General features: G+C 39.4%; 1 protein-coding gene across 1 annotated transcript in view; it reads right to left on the reverse strand.

Annotated features, from left to right (window-relative positions):
• Positions 1-19,230, reverse strand: part of FRAS1 (Fraser extracellular matrix complex subunit 1) — a 626,357-nt gene that overhangs the window by 304,537 nt on the left and 302,590 nt on the right. Inside the window, exons 10-12 of the mRNA XM_073637084.1 lie at positions 17,460-17,549; positions 10,309-10,347; positions 1,656-1,803 (exon numbers count right to left, since the gene is read on the reverse strand). Of these exons, the coding sequence (XP_073493185.1) occupies positions 1,656-1,803; positions 10,309-10,347; positions 17,460-17,549 (277 nt within the window). The remainder of the gene's footprint in view (positions 1-1,655; positions 1,804-10,308; positions 10,348-17,459; positions 17,550-19,230) is intronic.

The following is a 19,230-nucleotide window of genomic DNA, read 5'->3' on the forward strand; positions in this document are numbered from 1 at the left end:
AGCACAGATAAAACGTTTATATTCTGGACTGTACGTCTCCCAGATCTCAATATACTTCAAACACTTCATAATTCAGGCAATCAAAATAAAAGTTAAGAAAGGTTCTTTTGCCAAATCTATTCGTTAAAGGGTTGTTCAGGCTTGGGACAAAAGTCTCACTATGTGACTGCAGACTACTGAATTGTGATACTGTGTGGTTCGCACACTGTCGCAATTCACTAATATTGCCGTTGCGAGCATATGGTTACACGAATGCATGGTTGCGATTTGGATACTTCTGGTTAAGAGACAACTAGATAATTCACTTCTATGGAGAGAAGTTGCGCATAAGAGAAGCCGGACACATCTAACCGCAATCGTTGAGGTCAACGTGGTCACCTGCTCGCTTCGGCAATTCCAGGGAATAATGACAGCATGCTCACGGCGTCTGTAGTCACATAGAGTGATTGCAGACTTTTCTCCCAAGACTTGACAACCTCTTTAAAATATAACTATACTTTCAAGAAACATCCAAGAAGGAGCTGACATTTGTGTTTTTCTGGCCATTGTATGGCTTATATGCTACATTTTTCACCAGTTTTCCCCTCTGCATGCTCTCTCTCTAAATTGCAATTGTCTTGGAACTGGTGAGTGGAAACTAACTATTGAGGTATTCTATACACTAAGCACACAGAAAGAGGGATTCCTGCTGTTTCTCTACGAATGCACATAGGAGAAATTATATGGCAGTACTGAGCATTGTAGCTGAAAATCCAGAACTGAGATAAAATAGCTGGAATTTGCATGATCTGTTTCTCTGCCTCTAACTCTGTTCCTCCGTCCTTCCTTCTCCATAGACATCAATAAGCACTGTAACCTGACATCTCTCTCACTGTACTGGTCGCCAATATTGTCTTGAGAAAGATGAAGTTGTGCTTTTTTACTCTCAGAGTGAATGACAAGTTCAGGAGGCAAACGGGAGGGGAACAAGTGGCGAAATAAGCAGGTTTCTCAAATATGATATATTGCAACGTTTCTTTTTCTTACATTTACCTATACAGAACTTTGTTGAAAGTATAGTTCACATTTAATACATTCATATCACAAAACATGCAACAATAAGCCAGCTTGTTTCAGCATTTTCTGCTAATCCTCTGTATAGAGCTGCATTAGCACCAGACCAAGATGTGAAGTGGAATGTGAATAAAATTGGCATTTTATTTAGAAAGAATTGTATCCACAAGTCAAAAGCTATAAAAGATACAAAGGCAAATTTTGCACACTAGTCTTGATAACAAGTCTGCAGGAGTAAGCTACACCAAATTCATTAATAGACATGCGCATTTTGCCCAGGTTTCTCCATGTCCCCTCTAAGCTCCAAGCTTTTCAAGAAGAAGACAGAGCTGACCAGGACCTGGCATAAAAACAACAAAAAGATAGATTTTTGGGACATTTGAAACAGATTTACGCCCGAATTTTGGCAAAATCTGATAAATTGGGCCTAAATATAAAGTCAATCTGATGAATATTGGAGGTGCTAATAAATACATGATATGTAAGCATTCATTTCTAGCTGGGTAGAAGCTGATTATTGTGTTCCCCAGTAGGATTACAAACAAATGACTACAACCATAATAGTAATTATGCGCACATTGTGTACAAAAACTTGTGAATACCTTGTTTGCACTGAGGACAGCATTCTCCACCTTCATTTACCCTCAGGGTTCCTACTGGGCACGATGGACAGGATGGAGAGAAGCAGGTGACCTGACCATTCTGACACTCGCACTCGGTACATTCATCTTCTTTCCATTTTTCTCCATTCTTCAATAATAAGATTTATGTTGATAGAAAAAAAAAAGATACAGACTGACAATTATAATACTAATTAGCCATTATGACGACATTATCTATACAATTTTTACTGCAAGTGGATTGCTTTAGACAATGAAGAAATAAACCCAATGCACTTGTTATGTGGGAAAATGAACAATGTGGACATGTGAAATAGTAATGTAAGTAAGGATGTGCCATTTATCAAGACAACAGACATCAGTTTAACAACTTTCAAACATTATATAATTGCTTCCAGGAAGGATACTTATGGGTTTGTCCTTAATCAAGTTATCTGCTTTAATTGGGCTCCAGGTCATTTATTGGACTTAGTTGGCTAGGTTGTAAGTCCTCCCAGCTTTCTACACCCATAACTCAAGTAACTAATGTCCTTCCACAGAATCTAAACTTTTACTGAGCAGCACACAGGATGGACAAATAGAGTATTTCCTAACATAATTTTAAGATTATAATACTCAATGTGTGTATACTGTTTCATGTCACCTGGCAAAATTATACAGAGTAAAATAAGACATAAGAAAACAAGATTAAGACAAGACAAAAAAGTGATGGGCAAATGTTCTTTTCAGAGACTTTTCAGGTATAGGATCTATAGCTATTTAAGAAGCAAATCAGACACTAGAAAAAGTGTTATAAATACATTAATGCCAATAAGAAAAAAAAATCTGATGGAATCGGTCCATTAAAATATGACGATAGCAATGTAATTTTAGAGGACCAAGAGAAGGCTGAAATACTAAACATGCACTTTTCACCCTTGTTCATCATGAACTGCCAGTGCCAAGTTTACCACCCAATAAAACATAACACAAAAAGTACGGCTGCGTCTGAGTGAATTAAATATTAACAAAGCCCTGGGGCTGGATGGCATTCATCCACAGATATTGAGGGAGTCAAATTCAATAATTGAAAAACTCCTGTATCTCATCTTCTTAGACTCTCGTGTAATAGAGTCTGTGCCACAAAACAGGAGGATGGCTGATGTGGTACCGATATTTAGGAAAGGTAAGAAGGTGGATCCAAACAACTACCGTCTGGTAAGTTTGACATCAGTGGTGTGCAAAGTTTTTGAGGGCATTATAAGAGATGACTGGCAGAGATATATTGTAAAGAATAATATAATAACTGACAACAGCATGGATTCATGTAAGACAAGTCGTGTCTAATCAACATACTGGGTTTCTATGAGGAGGTAAGCGCAAATCTGGATGTTGGTAATGCAGCTGATGTGATTTAACATAGAAAGGTAGAGTTGGAAGGGACCTCCAGGGTCATCTGGTCCAACTCCCTGCTCAATGCAGGATTTACTAAACCATCTCAGACAGATATCAGTCCAGCCTCTGTTTTAAGACGTCCATTCCACTCATTGATCACCCTCACTGTCAAAAAGTTTTTTCTAATATCTGATCTGTGTCTCCTCCCATTCAGTTTCATCCCATTGCTTCTAGTCTTTCTTTGTGCAAATGAGAATAAAGCCGATCCCTCTATAGTGTGACAGCCATTGAGATATTTGTAGACCGCTATTAAGTCTCCTCTCAGTCTTGACTTTTGCAAGCTAAACATTCCCGAATCCTCTAACCGTTCCTCATAGGACATTGTTTGCAGACCGGTCACCATTCTGGTCGCTCTTCTCTGAACTTGCTCCAGTTTTTCGATGTCTTTTTTAAAATGTGGTGCCCAGAACTGGACACAGTATTCCAGATGATTTCTGACCAAAGAGGAGTAGAGGGGGATAATTACTTCACGTGATCTAGACTGTATGTTTCTGTTAATGCAACCCAGAATTGTGTTTGCCTTTTTTGGCTGCTGCATCACACTGCTGACTCATATTCAGTCTGTGATCTATTATTTATCTGAACTTTGCAAAGGCATTTGATACTGTACCACATAACAGCCTAATACTGAAGCTCCAGAAGCAGGGACTAGGGGACACTAAGTGCACATGGGTTAAAAACTTGTTGAGGGACAGGAAACAAAGAGTCGCTGTAAATGGTACATTCTCTAAATGGGATAAAGTCAGCAGTAGGGACCACAAGGATCAGTGTTGGGCCCAAATTTTTTAGCTCTTTATTAATGACCTTGTGGATGGGATTGATAGTAAAGTGTCAGTCTTTGCTAATGGCACAAAACTATGTAGGATTTTAAAAACTGAGCTTGACAGTATGAGATTTCAAAACTATCTAGATAAGAGGTCTGCATGGGCAAACACATGGCCGATCAGGTTTAATGTTGATAAATGTAGAGTAATGCACCTAGGATGGAGTAATCCTATTGCTACATATACATTACATTTAAGCGTACTCTGGACTACAGAAAAGGAGAAAGACTTGGGTGTTCTGGTTACAAGTAAGCTGAGCAGGAGTACTCCATGTCAAGCAGCAGCTGCAAAAGCAAACAAGATTTTAAGGTGTATAAAAAGAGAGATAAAATCCCATCATCCAAAATTATTATTACCTCTCCACAAATCACATGCACAACCACATCTAGGATATGGGATCCTGTGTTGGGCTCCACATTTTAAAAAAGGTTAATTGGAAGTTAAGAGCCAGTTCAAAGGCGGGCAACTAGGTTATTACCTCGGATGGAAGGCTTCTCATGATGAGAGGTTGGAGAAGTTGGGTTTGTTTAGCTTAGAAATAAGATGCCTCAGAGGAGATTTCATTTATATGTGTGGTCAATACAAAGGACTGGCACATGACTTATTCCTTGCAAAGACCATACTAAGGACCGGGGGCACTCATTATGGGTGGAAGAAAGACAATTCCAGCAGCTAATCAGGAAAAAGTTATTTATAGTTAGAGAAGTCAGACTGTGGAATACCCTACCACAAGAGGTAGTGATAGCAGATACCACAATAGCATTTAAAAAAGGGCTAAATGCTTTTCTCACAACAAATGGCATTGTGGGTTATAAATAGTCTAGGGATAGAGAATGTAGTGGTAGAGAAAGGTTGAACTTGAAAGACCTATGACTTTTTTCAACTTCTATAACTATGTAACAATGACCGTTATTACAGACTATACAATGGGGGCCTATTTCTTGTTGGGCATTCATTGTGCTTAGTTTGTATAGGCCTAGTTTCTGATGATGTTCTTCTTTCACTAAGTAATGATTGACTTATATTTGATCTTTCTATTGTCAAAAGTATATAAAAAAGGGTTAGAAAAAATCTGTGTGAATCCATCTTGGGAAGAATACTTTTAGTTATGTGATTTGTGGTGCAATTGTATATTTTATTTAAAATAGCCACTATAAAGACATGGTTTACATGCTATTTTGGGCTTAAAAGAGAAAGAGGGGAGGCAAAATATATATATAAATGCTAGTATGCAACTGTGAAACAGAAGAAATGGTCAACTTCCAAGCCTAAAGTTGACCATACATATTAGAGAATGATGGCAGCTATTTCTCTTAAAATCCCTTCCATACACATGAACACTCAGGGAGGAAAAGTTTGCATGCATTTGCACTATGACTAGAGGAGAAAGACGCAGCTAGACTCCTCTGAGGTTGGATTATCTCCCCTTAGAACAATATGATCGGGCAGTTGAAATCAAATGGCTTGATACTTATCAGTATCTTTTAGGAAATAGTTAGGAGACTCCCATGAACATTAGATACTGCCAAAATTGTTGGGTTTAGCCTACAATATTTAATGTATAAAGTTAGTAAAGACATAATAGGAGAACATGCACTTTTATGAAGAATGTCGATAAGTAGAAAAAAAGAGGCGAAGTACATAGATCTGGGGGAGTTGTTATATTGATGAAGAGAGATTTTGTGGTGGAAATAAGTACCGGTATTTAAGGTTGGCTTCAGTGCCAATCTGGTCGCACATTGCACAGTGGGAATATATGGTCATTGCCAAGAAAACTCAAAGAATATTACAACCTTCCTGATTTCATTAATTGATGTTTGTTGAAGTCTTTTGACATTCACGGGCATAATTCAATCCCTTCATTCTGTAACGAGTAACAAGGCCTTAGAGATTATATATCTAAGTTTGCAACATATTAATTATCTTCCTTTCTAACTCTCACTAACAAACCTCCTGATAAACAAACCAGAAAATAATGTGGCATTTTTCTCATGTGCCTGGCTTGTATAGAAAATAGAGATGCAACCAGCATTAAAGTAAAAACACCTCTATTACAGCTGTAATGGCTGAGTGTACTTTGGTGTTTCTAATGGCCCCATTTGCTCTATGCTATTTAACTAAATGTTAATTAACTCTCCTTTCCTGACTGCCCAAAACACTTTGTGACTGTCAAGCGGCAAGCAGAAGAGCCTGTTAAATAAAGGAGAAAATCCCTGTAAACATAATTGTTTAAAAAGGTTGTAATAGAATTAAAATCTCTGAGCCAAACTCATTTGTTTACCATCACTTAAAAGGTTAAACGTTACATTACGCTCCAGTGTTTCTGCTGACCATACAGAATGGGTTGCCTATATGGTTCACTTACACTTATCATGTTGTCTGCAGTACACAAGGTTTTCAGATCAGAACTAATTTGAATATATTTAGAGAGACAACAAAAAACTTTATTGACACTTTAAGAAATACTGTTATGTCCTGTAATGATATTTTCTTATCAAACCCATAAGTTATAGAACCTAGTGGCAAAATATATATTTAGCTGCTATGGAAACATGGACAGGTCAATAGGTGACATGTCTATAGAGCAAATTGTCTCTTCAGAGAGGAAGAGAACTAGAAGTCTAGTGCCACCAATAGGAAGTAGCAATCCTAAAAGTCAATATCGACTCTCCAATGAGCCTTGTCACATGACTTAGAATAATAGAACAAAAAACAAAATCTCAATTTGCAGGCACTGTGTTTCAGGGTACTGCCCCTCATCAGTGCAAAGTGTGAGATATGGTTTGGCTGGGTGACAGGCTTGGAAGCTTGTTTATAGAGAACACAGTAAAGGGTGTAGGCTATTTAATTATCCTGTGGTTGGGATCATAGCTTAGGCAACTTCTTTAATTCAGTCTAAGAAATCTCTGCTTTACTATTTAAATACTGGAAAACATTTAAAAGTTTGCAGATTCAAGTGTTGCCAACTTCATGGACATGCACATGGGCAGATAAATTGCTCTTTATGAGCACTGATTGACTATATAGGAAATTAATTGTCGTTCAGTTGGATAAAACAATGATCAGGAAGGGACTTTGTACAAAAAGTCATTTGTGAAACCGTATCCCCCCTTCTGTCATACATTTCACATTATTATCAGCAGCACATCTCCAGTTTAAATAAGGATTTGTGCTGCTGACCAATGATAATTTTTATACCTATATATAAAAATATAACCAACGACAAGTGACCGATTTGTCCTTTGAATACTGAGCAGGTTTGAGCGTTTGTTCAGACCATGATCGCTATGTGTAAAATTCCTTTAAAACGACAGATAATCTGTGCCTATGGGTTACTGAGATATAAATCTTATACAAGCACATGAAGAAATGCTGTTTTTTCCAACCTCATACATATTCTGAAATACTGCATAATGGCATGGTTGTATAGTGTGCTATCACAATGAAATATGCCTTACAGAAAAAGTAGAGGTCATTTCTAAAATCTGGTTGCGTCAACGTTATTGAGTCAAAGTCATGAAAAGAATGAACACATAATAAATACTATATGTACTAAACATTCAGATGTCATTTTATGTGAGATTACCATCTTCAAATAACTGGGGGTCAACTAATGTCAGATTAGCCCTGGTATGAATTAGGGAGTTTCTACACTAGCATCATACAGGTGCCACATATAATTTATCATGGGACACTTCAGCTACGCGCCAAATAAGTACATTCTAGATATAACTTATCCAGAGAATAATGTTGAGAGTTAGTCATAGCTGCCATACTTCACGCAACGCAAATTTGTCCTTTATTACAAGACCTCATTCAGACGTCTGTTTTTCACATATGTATTCCAATTGTCTCTTGCACAAAAAGAACATGTACCCATTATAATCTATGGATCTGTTCACATATTCTGTATTTTTCTGTAAACTATGTGACCGCAAAAAATCAGAGACATGTCTGTTTTTGAGTCATGGATAAAGTTACCCATACAAGTTAATGAGTCCATGAAAAATCACAACATATGGATGACATCAGTGCGCAATCCGTGTGCGGTCAATGAATAACATTGTAATGAATAGGAGAAGTTTAGCAATTTATTTATTTTTTTCATATGAGAAAACCACTGATGAAATACTGATGGTAAAAACTGACACACTGACCAAACACTGATCCAAAACAATGATGAAGCTCGGACCATTTTTTTTCTCCTACATTTGATGTCTAAACGAGGCCTAATTCTTACTGTATACACAAAATTCATACACAGATGTGTGTTATATTTGCAAATGTGGCTTTGCTTATATGCTCTGTGTCTAAAGATCTTTAAACCTTAAAAAAATGTATTTGCTTTAGTTAAAGGGAACCTGTCATGTCAGTTGGAGAATGTAAACTGCCCTCAGGTTGTTGTTGGTGATGCAATGTGCATCACTAACACGCTTTTTGCATTACAATCGGCGCTAATATCAGGTGTAAAAACCACTTTATATACTTATATCTTACTTGCTGGTTTAGTTATAGGTGTGTGCTTCACTTTTTTCAGTCAGGCTGGTCACCGCCCATTCAATTTGAATCGTCCCCGGTTTGCGCCGACGTCAGATGAATACTGTTGCTGAAGTCCCGTGCCAGGCCTGCGCAATGTATACTGTAAAGCCGTACGTGCACAGTGACGAGCAGCTCAAATGCACGCAATTGGGAGCGTGGGAGCCGATCGTCACTGTGCACATGTGGCTTTACAATATACATTGCGCAAGCGTGGGTGACAGTATACAGTGCGCAAGCACAGGACTTCAACAAGACAGTTCATGCGACGTCGGCGCAAACCGAGGACAATTCAAATTGAGTGGGCGGCGACAAGCCGGACTGAATAAAGTGAAGAACACCCCTATGACTAAACAAGCAAGTAAGATATAAGTATATAAAGTGGTTTTTACAAAAGATTATTATAGCGCCGATTTTATTTCAAAAAGTGTGTTATGTGAGTGCTCTGATCCTCTTCTCACTCACATGACAGCAATCTCGACTCATCAAATCACACAGAGATTTGTGTGTGAGCCATAAGTTGATTTACAATGTAATTCTATGGAGCATCAGGCTCCATAGACTTACACTGCAAATGCGACTTCCAGTTCACACATAAAGAAGACTGTGATCGGTGAGTATATTGACACACAAACTATATATACCTTTACACATGTTTAGGGCATAAAAAGTTTAATGGAGTGCTGCTTTAAAAACAATGTAATTTTAATTGTTATACGCAAGATTCAAGCTGACCCATCAGTGGATCCACTAGAATAACCTAAGCGTCCAGTAGATGACAACTCCATTTGGAGCAGACATAAAACTCTCTATGTACATTTAATAGCTGCTGGATGAACAATGGTTTGGCCAGCAGCTATCTCCCCCAACTCTTCCATGCATAGAAGTGCTCACTCTGCCGTGCATTCACTCTGCTGAGCACCCCTGTGCTCCCTATGAGAGAGCTGCTGCCAGACATCTCTGGCGGCGGCGGCTTATTTCTAGAGTCTAAAAGGATCTCAAACCTTAACCTTAACTACCCTGACAATTATCTGTTAGGGCATCCCATATGCATTAGACTTTCAGCCAAACCCATTGATATAGGCAGGTTCAGCTGATGTTAGTCTAATGTGTATGGGGGGATTAAGAGACCATACGATTTTAATGAAGTGTTGTATATATATGGATTAAATAGACATGGGGTAAAAATAATTTCCTCTGGTGAGCCTGACACTTATCAACCATTTTACACTGGGAAGAATTACTGAAATCCTTTGAAACCATTAGAATTACTGAGAGCGCGAAAGACAAACTTCTACCTCATCTCAAAAATCTCTAGTTGTTAAAAAGACCAGAAACATTTCCATCTAAGTAACAATGGTATTAGCATCTCTTGTTGTAGGATTTGTTATATAACCTAACCAATAGGACAAAGTGCCCTGAAACAGCTGTTGTAAGCTCTTAATAGTAGCCAGGCTATATAGAACTAATCAGGATGCTGCTGTCATTTTCTAAAGGGCATTTATAAAATTTCCACAAGGTAGATTATACAAAGGACACTTTGGGACTTCATAAGTAGTCAGCTTTATATTTATATTTGTGTTACTAAATGAACAGGCTTTATTTTAAAAGTTGGAAGCGTGGTCTAGTAAAGAATAAAGGCAATTTTATGATTTTTTTCTTTCTTAGCTCATGCTGGGCCCATTTTTAAAATAAAAATCAGGAGTCGACAGCCCCTTTAATGCTCCTAATAAAGTTAAGTAACCAGAGAGGAAACTATAGCCTCATTTGTTTTTGTATCATTTACTTCTTTGAGAAATGCTTGAGTGAAAGATAAAAGTATAATAAGTATCTGCACTCACCATCAAATGTTTGACTCCACTTAAATCTGAATGAGAATCCTGCAAACAAACAGAAATACCTCTGTGTTCAGTAAGCAAAGTTATCAGGTGTATCACAAGCATTCCAATAAAGCGCATTCCTGCGTTATCTATGCTCATGCTCCAGGGTTACAAAAGCCAGCAGTGAGTGCTTGCTGGCAGGATTTAATGGCCTGCTCCTCCAATGTTTATACAGAAATCATTTCTCAGGAGCTGTACCTAAACTCATAATCTAGGAGCATGCCAATCAGATGAAATGTAATGTCTAACTTCTATTTCATGAAAAAAAATAGGATCTTGCTGAACCTAACCAGTCTTGTGTGTTAGTAGGCGTCTCACTGACAGATGGACCACTGCTCTCTTCTATATAATGTAGGTTACATAAGTGGGCTATAATTTATCAATCATTGTACTGGGTTAGCATTCATGTATATGATTGGCTGTACAATACTTGACAATTAAAGGGAATCTGCCTGCAGGCTTTTGCTATGGAATCTGATAATAGAATAATGTAGAGACAGAGAGCCTGATACCAGTGATGTGTCACTTACTGGGCTGCATGGGGCAGTTTTGATAGTTGTGCTCCATCTACACCAGATGAAACAGGGATTCTAATACTTCTGAGCTGTGTATAACCCCGCCCACACCCCTGACTGGCAGCTTCCTGTGTACACTGTGCATTATCAGCAAGCTGCCAGTCAGGGGTGGGGGTGGGGTTACACAGATTAGCTGGACTGCTCTGCACATGAGACCTAGTCCTGTAGTGATAATCTCCCGCTGATAAAACATTGTTTTTATTAAAACTACAGCACACAGTCTAATAAGTGACACATCGCTGGCATCAGGGTCTCAGCGCCTACATTATGCTGTTGTCTGATTAAATAGCAAAAACTTGGTGACAAATTCCCTTTCAATTCTTACACCATTTTCATTAGCCACTTGCTGAGGAGAACAAGTGAATGTGATGAAATGCTTCAGGATATGCCTGATGTCATCTTGTCTCTCGCTTAGCAGGCCAAGCAGATCATACTACTTAGACCAAACAGAGAGAGGTGACGGTAGATAATCAGACCACACTGATTATGAGCTGCTGCATGGATGGACTGCCTACTTGACTGTTCTCAACCTTTGACCCTATTATAGTTCACAATGAAGTGAAGGTTTGTGGATGAATGTTAAATTTTTTATACATATACAGTATAGACCAAAAGTTTGGACACACCTTCTCATTTAAAGATTTTTCTGTATTTTCATGACTATGAAAATTGTACATTCACACTGAAGGCATCAAAACTATGAATTAACACATGTGGAATTATATACTTAACAAAAAAGTGTGAAACAACTGAAAATATGTCTTATATTCTAGGTTCTTCAAAGTAGCCACCTTTTACTTTGATGACAGCTTTGCACACTCTTGGCATTCTCTTGATGAGCTTCAAGAGGTAGTCACTGGAAATGGTCTTCACTTCACAGGTGTGCCCTGTCAGGTTTAATAAGTGGGATTTCTTGCCTTTTAAATGGGGTTGGGACCATCAGTTGTGTTGTGCAGAAGTCTGGTGGAAACACAGCTGATAGTCCTACTGAATAGACTGTTAGAATTTGTATTATGGCAATAAAAAAGCAGCTAAGTAAAGAAAAACGAGTGGCCATCATTACTTTAAGAAATGAAAGTCAGTCTGTGCGAAAAATTGGGAAAACTTTGAAAGTGTCCCCAAGTGCAGTTGCAAAAAGCATCAAGCGCTACAAAGAAACTGGCTCACATGAGGACCGTCCCAGGAAATGAAGACCAAGAGTCACCTCTGCTTCTGAGGATAAGTTTATCCGAGTCACCAGCCTCAGAAATCGCAGGTTAACAGCAGCTCAAATTAGAGACCAGGTCAATGCCACACAGAGTTCTAGCAGCAGACACATCTCTTCAACAACTGTTAAGAGGAGACTTTGTGCAGCAGGCCTTCATGGTAAAATAGCTGCTAGGAAACCACTGCTAAGGACAGGCAACAAGCAGAAGAGACTTGTTTGGGCTAAAGAACACAAGGAATGGACATTAGACCAGTGGAAATCTGTGCTTTGGTCTGGTGAGTCCAAATTTGAGATCTTTGATTCCAACCACCGTGTCTTTGTCCGACCACCGTGAAGCATAGAGGAGGAGGTGTGATGGTGTGGGGTGCTTTGCTGGTGACACTGTTGGGGATTTATTCAAAATTGAAGGCATACTGAACCAGCATGGCTACCACAGCATCTTGCAGCGGCATGCTATTCCATCCGGTTTGCGTTTAGTTGGACCATCATTTATTTTTCAACAGGACAATTACCCCAAACACACCTCCAGGCTGTGTAAGGGCTATTTGACCAAGAAGGAGAGTGATGAGGTGCTACACCAGATGTCCTGGCCTCCACAGTCACCAGACTTGAACCCAATCGAGATGGTTTGGGGTGAGCTGAACCGCAGAGTGAAGGCAAAAGGGCCAACAAGTACTAAGCATCTCTGGGAACTCCTTCAAGATTGTTGGAAGACCATTTCCTGTGACTACCTCTTGAAGCTCATCAAGAGAATGCCAAGAGTGTGCAAAGCTGTCATCAAAGCAAAAGGTGGCTACTTTGAAGAACCTAGAATATAAGACATATTTTCAGTTGTTTCACACTTTTTTGTTAAGTATATAATTCCACATGTGTTAATTCATAGTTTTGATGCCTTCAGTGTGAATGTACAATTTTCATAGTCATGAAAATACAGAAAAATCTTTAAATGAGAAGGTGTGTCCAAACTTTTGGTCTGTACTGTATATATAAGGCTAGTTTGACCATCTGACATAGACAAATTGGTGTATTACAGGTTAAAGGGAACCTGTCACCAGATAAAAAGCTATTAACCGGCAGATATGGGGTCAATCTTCAGGTTAATAGCGTTATTATGCTGGCTGGCGCCTGCACTTAGCCTAATGCTGCGGGGAGGAAATTAGCTTAATCCCCAGCAGCATTCCCGTTTCAGTCACGGGGCAGCACCGATGTTGGTTCAGTCATTGCTTTTAGTATACTAAGTATACAGAACTGCAGCTGTAACTGCGCACCTGACCCTGACTGAAACTGGCTCTGCATTAGGGCCGGTTGTCAGTCAGTATCGGGGACACGGCTACAGACGCCACTCCGTATACTTAGTATACTTAGAGCAATGACTGAATCCGCACCGGCGCCGCCCCCATGACTGAAACTACGACCCCGGCCCTGACTGACAGTCAGCTCCAATGCAGAGTCAGTGTGTCAGCGCCGGAGGAGTGGTTTCAGTCACAGGGGCGGCGCTGGCACGGGTTAAGTCACCACTCTGAGTATAAAGAGTGGCGGCTGTAACCGTGCCCCCGGCAGAGCCAATGTGAGTCAGGGCCGGGGTTGCCGTTACAGCTGCACCTCGGTATACTCAAAGCAGTGACTGAAACAGTGCCACCGCCACCCCTTTGACTGAAACAGGAATGCTGCCGGATAGAATAAACTTTATTTTCTCCCCGCGGCGTTAGGCTAAATGCAGGCGCCAGTCGGCGTAATAATGCTATTAACCTGCAGATTAACCCCCTAAATGCAGGTTAATAGCGTTTTTTCTGTTGACAGGTTCCCTTTAAGGGATTTTTTTCTTGTTACGCTTTCTCTTTATTATGATTACCAAACCAATTAATTTATTTTATATTTTGATAGATCAGACTTTTAGGAACGCAGCGATACCAAATATGTGTATTTATTTTATTGTTTTATCTTTAAAGGGGTTGTCTGGTCCAAATTGATAAGTCACTATGTGACTGCAGACTTATGAATCCCCCCAGCGCATACACTGTGGCCTGCGGGGATTCGCCGGTTTCTGACCCGGGACCGGAGGGTATGTATGAGTTGTACATAATGCCAGACAGTGGGCGTGGCCTCGCTTCCATACACTTGTATGGAGGGAGACCACGCCCACTAGCTGGCCACGCCCACTGAATGGCACATCACTAGTTGGGGCGCGGCCTCGCTTTTTGGAAGTGTATGGAGTGAGGCCATGCCCACTAGACGGGTTCTGGCCGGGAATATGTATAAGTCATACATATCCTCCGGTCTCGGCTCAGAAACCGGAAAATCCCCGCAGTGCACAGTGTGTGCGCTGGGGAGATTCATAAGTCTGCAGTCACACAGAGTGACTTATTGATTTAGACCAAACAACCCCTTTAAAAATACAACAATAAAATAATAAAAAAACACACATATTTGGTATAACTGCGTACCTAAAAGTCTGATCTATCAAAATATAAAATAAATTAATCCGATCGGTAAACATAGAGAGAAAGCGTAACTAGAAAAAAATCAAAATGCCAGGATTACATTATTTTGGCCGCCGCAACATTGCAAGCGATTTGAACCGGACAACCTCCTTAAAGAAACGATCACGTTACTGGCATACAGATGGGAGCGTGGATCGCTGTGCCATCGTGGTGGCACGTGTGCTGAGTGCCGCTGTCAGAGATTGACAGCGGTATTTGATAGGTTAACAGCCTTGAGTGGAGCCTCCACCTGTTAAAGGCAGACAATGGCTGATTAAATCAGCCGTCATGTGCTAGTAAAAATGCGGGCTCACAAGACTTTTGATGTACAAGTAGGTCAAAGGTCGTGAACTGGTTATAGTGTTTGGCCACTTAATGTCTATTTTATATAATGGGCTGGAAATGGCAATAAATGCAAATTACCAATATATAGTACACTTATTACAAGATGAGCTCTAACATTAGATGTGTTTTTCAACAAATTAATTACACTAAGCATTAGCTAAACCCCTTTATTGCCCAAATCACTGCTAGATCAATTGCTGTTAAATGTCCATTAGATAGTCAACCCCTTTAACATACAGTACAGACCAAAAGTTTGGACACACCTTCTCATTTAAAGATTTTTCTGTATTTTCATGACTATGAAAATTGTGCATTCACACTGAAGGCATCAAAACTATGAATTAACACATGTGGAATTATATACTTTACAAAAAAGTGTGAAACAACTGAAAATATGTCTTATATTCTAGGTTCTTCAAAGTAGCCACCTTTTGCTTTGATGACTGCTTTGCACACTCTTGGCATTCTTTTGATGAGCTTCAAGAGGTTGTCACCGGAAATGGTTTTCACTTCACAGGTGTGCCCTGTCAGGTTTAATAAGTGGGACTTCTTGCCTTATAAATGGGGTTGGGACCATCAGTTGTGTTGTGCAGAAGTCAGTTGGATACACAGCTGATAGTCCTACTGAATAGACTGTTAGAATTTGTATTATGGCAAGAAAAAAGCAGCTAAGTAAAGAAAAATGAGTGGCCATCATTACTTTAAAAAATGAAGGTCAGTCAGTCCGAAAGATTGGGCAAACTTTGAAAATGTCCCCAAGTGCAGTTGCAAAAACCATCAAGCGCTACAAAGAAACTGGCTCACATGAGGACCGCCCCAGGAAAGGAAGACCAAGAGTCACCTCTGCTTCTGAGGATAAGTTTATCCGATTCACCAGCCTCAGAAATCGCAGGTTAACAGCTGCTCAGATTAGAGACCAGGTCAATGCCACACAGAGTTCTAGCAGCAGACACATCTCTTCAACAACTGTTAAGAGGAGACTGTGCAGCAGGCCTTCATGGTAAAATAGCTGCTAGGAAACCACTGCTAAGGACAGGCAACAAGCAGAAGAGACTTGTTTGGGCTAAAGAACACAAGGAATGGACATTAAATGAGTGGAAATCTGTGCTTTGGTCTGATGAGTCCAAATTTGAGATCTTTGGTTCCAACCACCGTGTCTTTGTGCGAAGCAGAAAAGGTGAACGGATGGACTCTACATGCCTGGTTCCCACCGTGGAGCATGGAGGAGGAGGTGTGATGATGTGGGGGTGCTTTGCTAGTGACACTGTTTGGGATTTATTCAAAATTGAAGGCATACTGAACCAGCATGGCTACCACAACATCTTGCAGCAGCATGCTATTCCATCTGGTTTGCGTTTAGTTGGACCATCATTTATTTTTCAACAGGAAAATGACCCCAAACACACCTCCAGGCTGTGTAAGGGCTATTTGACCAAGTAGGAGAGTGATGGTTTGCTACGCCAGATGACCTGGCCTCCACAGTCACCAGACCTGAACCCAATCGAGATGGTTTGGGGTGAGCTGGACCGCAGGGTGAAGGCAAAAGGGCCAACAAGTGCTAAGCATCTCTGGGAACTCCTTCAAGATTGTTGGAAGACCATTTCCAGGGACTACCTCTTGAAGCTCATCAAGAGAATGCCAAGAGTGTGCAAAGCAGTCATCAAAGCAAAAGGTGGCTACTTTGAAGAACCTAGAACATAAGACATATTTTCAGTTGTTTCACACTTTTTTGTAAAGTATATAATTCCACATGTGTTAATTCATAGTTTTGATGCCTTCAGTGTGAATGTACAATTTTCATAATGATGAAAATACAGAAAAATCTTTAAATGAGAAGGTGTGTCCAAACTTTTGGTCTGTACTGTATATATTGTTAGAAGTAGGCCTTATGTTAATGTGGGTGTTGTGAAGGCAATTCAGTTTATCTGCCCAGATTATCATAATTTTGATAGGTATGTTCGGTTTCTTACTTAAGATTATTTTTTTTTTTCGTCTCAATTTTTTGGGATAGGTTAATGATATTAATTTTTATCATGTCTCTGCATGTCTGAAATATAATTTATTAAGTCCTGTCCATGCTGGGAAGAGCTCTGGTTATCTAATCAATTTATAAATTGCCTAAAATGATTGTGATCGGCAGCATATTAAGACCAGTGATTGGCAGAAAGTAATGTGATTGCAACAAAATGTAAAAATAAATGCACAAAACCAGTGACTGTCCAGCTACAGACAAGTACTGCCCAAATAGCCACCTGCCTAGCGTTGTTGCAGTTTTGCACCAGCTGTGTATTCATAGGTTAGGGAGAAGCAGGGAGTTACATGACCAGAGAATCAGTGTCCCTGCACTGTACAGACTGGGTTGTTAGAGGGTAATGACCGCCTTAAACAGATGTGCTTATTAGAGAAGGATCACTCTTTATTCGAAAATTGATAAAGTTTGAGATGGATTCATGCAAAAAAATTACATTATTGTTTATTTAAGTGAAAACGTAATTTCCATCTTACCTCTGTGCCATCTTCTTTATGGAGACAGTAGCTGGTGCTTAGCACACATTCCGCGCAACACTTCCCCTCAAAATGTATTAATTCTTCACCCTGATAAAGAAAACAGATTCCTGCAGTGTGAAGAACGCTTTTTTTTTTTTTTGCTGAGGTTATATCACTTTTTTTTGTTGTTGAGAAAACAGACTAAATTGTGGAATTTAAAGATCTGATTTTCTTTATCTTAAGAGGTAGCGTTTCTAGGCTCTCCATAAAGAAAAGCCAACTCAGCACATTACTGGAAAGCCTGTTCTCTGCACTTAAGCCGGATATCTACACCAAAGGTTAATACAAACTGCAAGTGTGATAATGAGCACACATCCCACAGAGAAAAAAAACTTCCCGAACTCCTAGATACAATAATGTACTCCTATATTTGTAGAAAATAATGTATATTTCTGGATGTCATAAAACTGGTATGTAATATATTGCTCAGAAAGTCGGTCACCCAAAGGAGAATTAGAATGCCACTTGCAGTTCAACTTTTAAAATCATTATTATTTCTTATTGCCTAAACCTGACTTAGCGACACTCTTTAGTAAAAATAAATAAATAAATTAAAAAAACGCTAAAGGCAATGTGCACACATTTTTTTCATACAGAATCAGCCTGAAAAAGTGCAGCAATTACAAAACCATATTGCTGTGCACATGTTCCATCTTATGTCACTTCTTCTAACCACTTCAGGGCTAAACTTTAGTGTAGAGCAAAAGACGCCAATGGTGGAGCCATCGCAAAAATGATGGTGCTACTGCCGGTGAAGCCGCTACAGGAAAACCACCGCCGCAACATTTTCTTGAAGTGGCTTTGCCTGGGAAAACTTAGTGGCTGCGCTGGTATCTAAGATCCTCCCATGTGCACATAGTTAATAGAAGGTATCACCAGAAAATGACATTCTTTGACTTAGGTTTTTATGATAAACATATTTTTAGTGGTGTTGAATACTTTAAATATTTATTTTTTCTCTTCAACCAACTGAAAAAAAGAGGGTTTTGGGGACTTAGTAGTAATGGCAGGGAATATTATGTGGCTGAAGCCACGCGACAGCTGAATGATGCTGATACATACAGTATGTGAGACTGTCCAGAGATTCTACAATAAAAGTATGAAACAAATTACTGTCTCTTTTACATAAAGGTATGCAAATGATATTCTCTCAAAAAAATTAGCTGAGAAATTATTTCTCGTTAGTTCATCTAAATCCAATTGGTATTTCCTGCCAAAAGTGCATAAGCCTAATTCTCCTGGCAGAAACATTGTGGCAGGAAGTAGTTTTGTCATGGAACCTTTGTTGCATGATGTTGAATGGCTCTGGAGACCACTACTTCATATTTGCTTGACATTAATGCACTGAAATTTTGGGTCCATGACCAGGAAACTCTCTGTTCACATCCCATTGAGAACCGGTAGTCAATCTTAAAAAAGTGGGTGGTCAAACAAAAACACTGATTAGGCAAAAATGGGTTACCATCAGCCAGGACTTGGCCCAGAAGATGATATGGAGCTGCCAAGGCAAATTGGAAAAGTCTTGAAAAATATAATATGTAAATGTTGAGTCTTTACATAAACTTGATGTATTTGTCAATAAAAGGGCAAAAAGTTATGAAATGCTTATGATTGTACTGCAGTAACCATAGAAACATCTGACTAAAAGATCTAAAAATACTAAAGCAGCAAACTTTATGAACACCAAAATTTGTGTCCGTCTCAAAACTTTTGGCCATAACTGTAGGCT

The sequence above is a fragment of the Phyllobates terribilis genome, unplaced genomic scaffold, assembly GCF_046119375.1.
Source record: "Phyllobates terribilis strain yellow unplaced genomic scaffold, ASM4611937v1 Scaffold_1__5_contigs__length_1240528914, whole genome shotgun sequence".
Taxonomy (NCBI): domain Eukaryota; kingdom Metazoa; phylum Chordata; class Amphibia; order Anura; family Dendrobatidae; genus Phyllobates; species Phyllobates terribilis.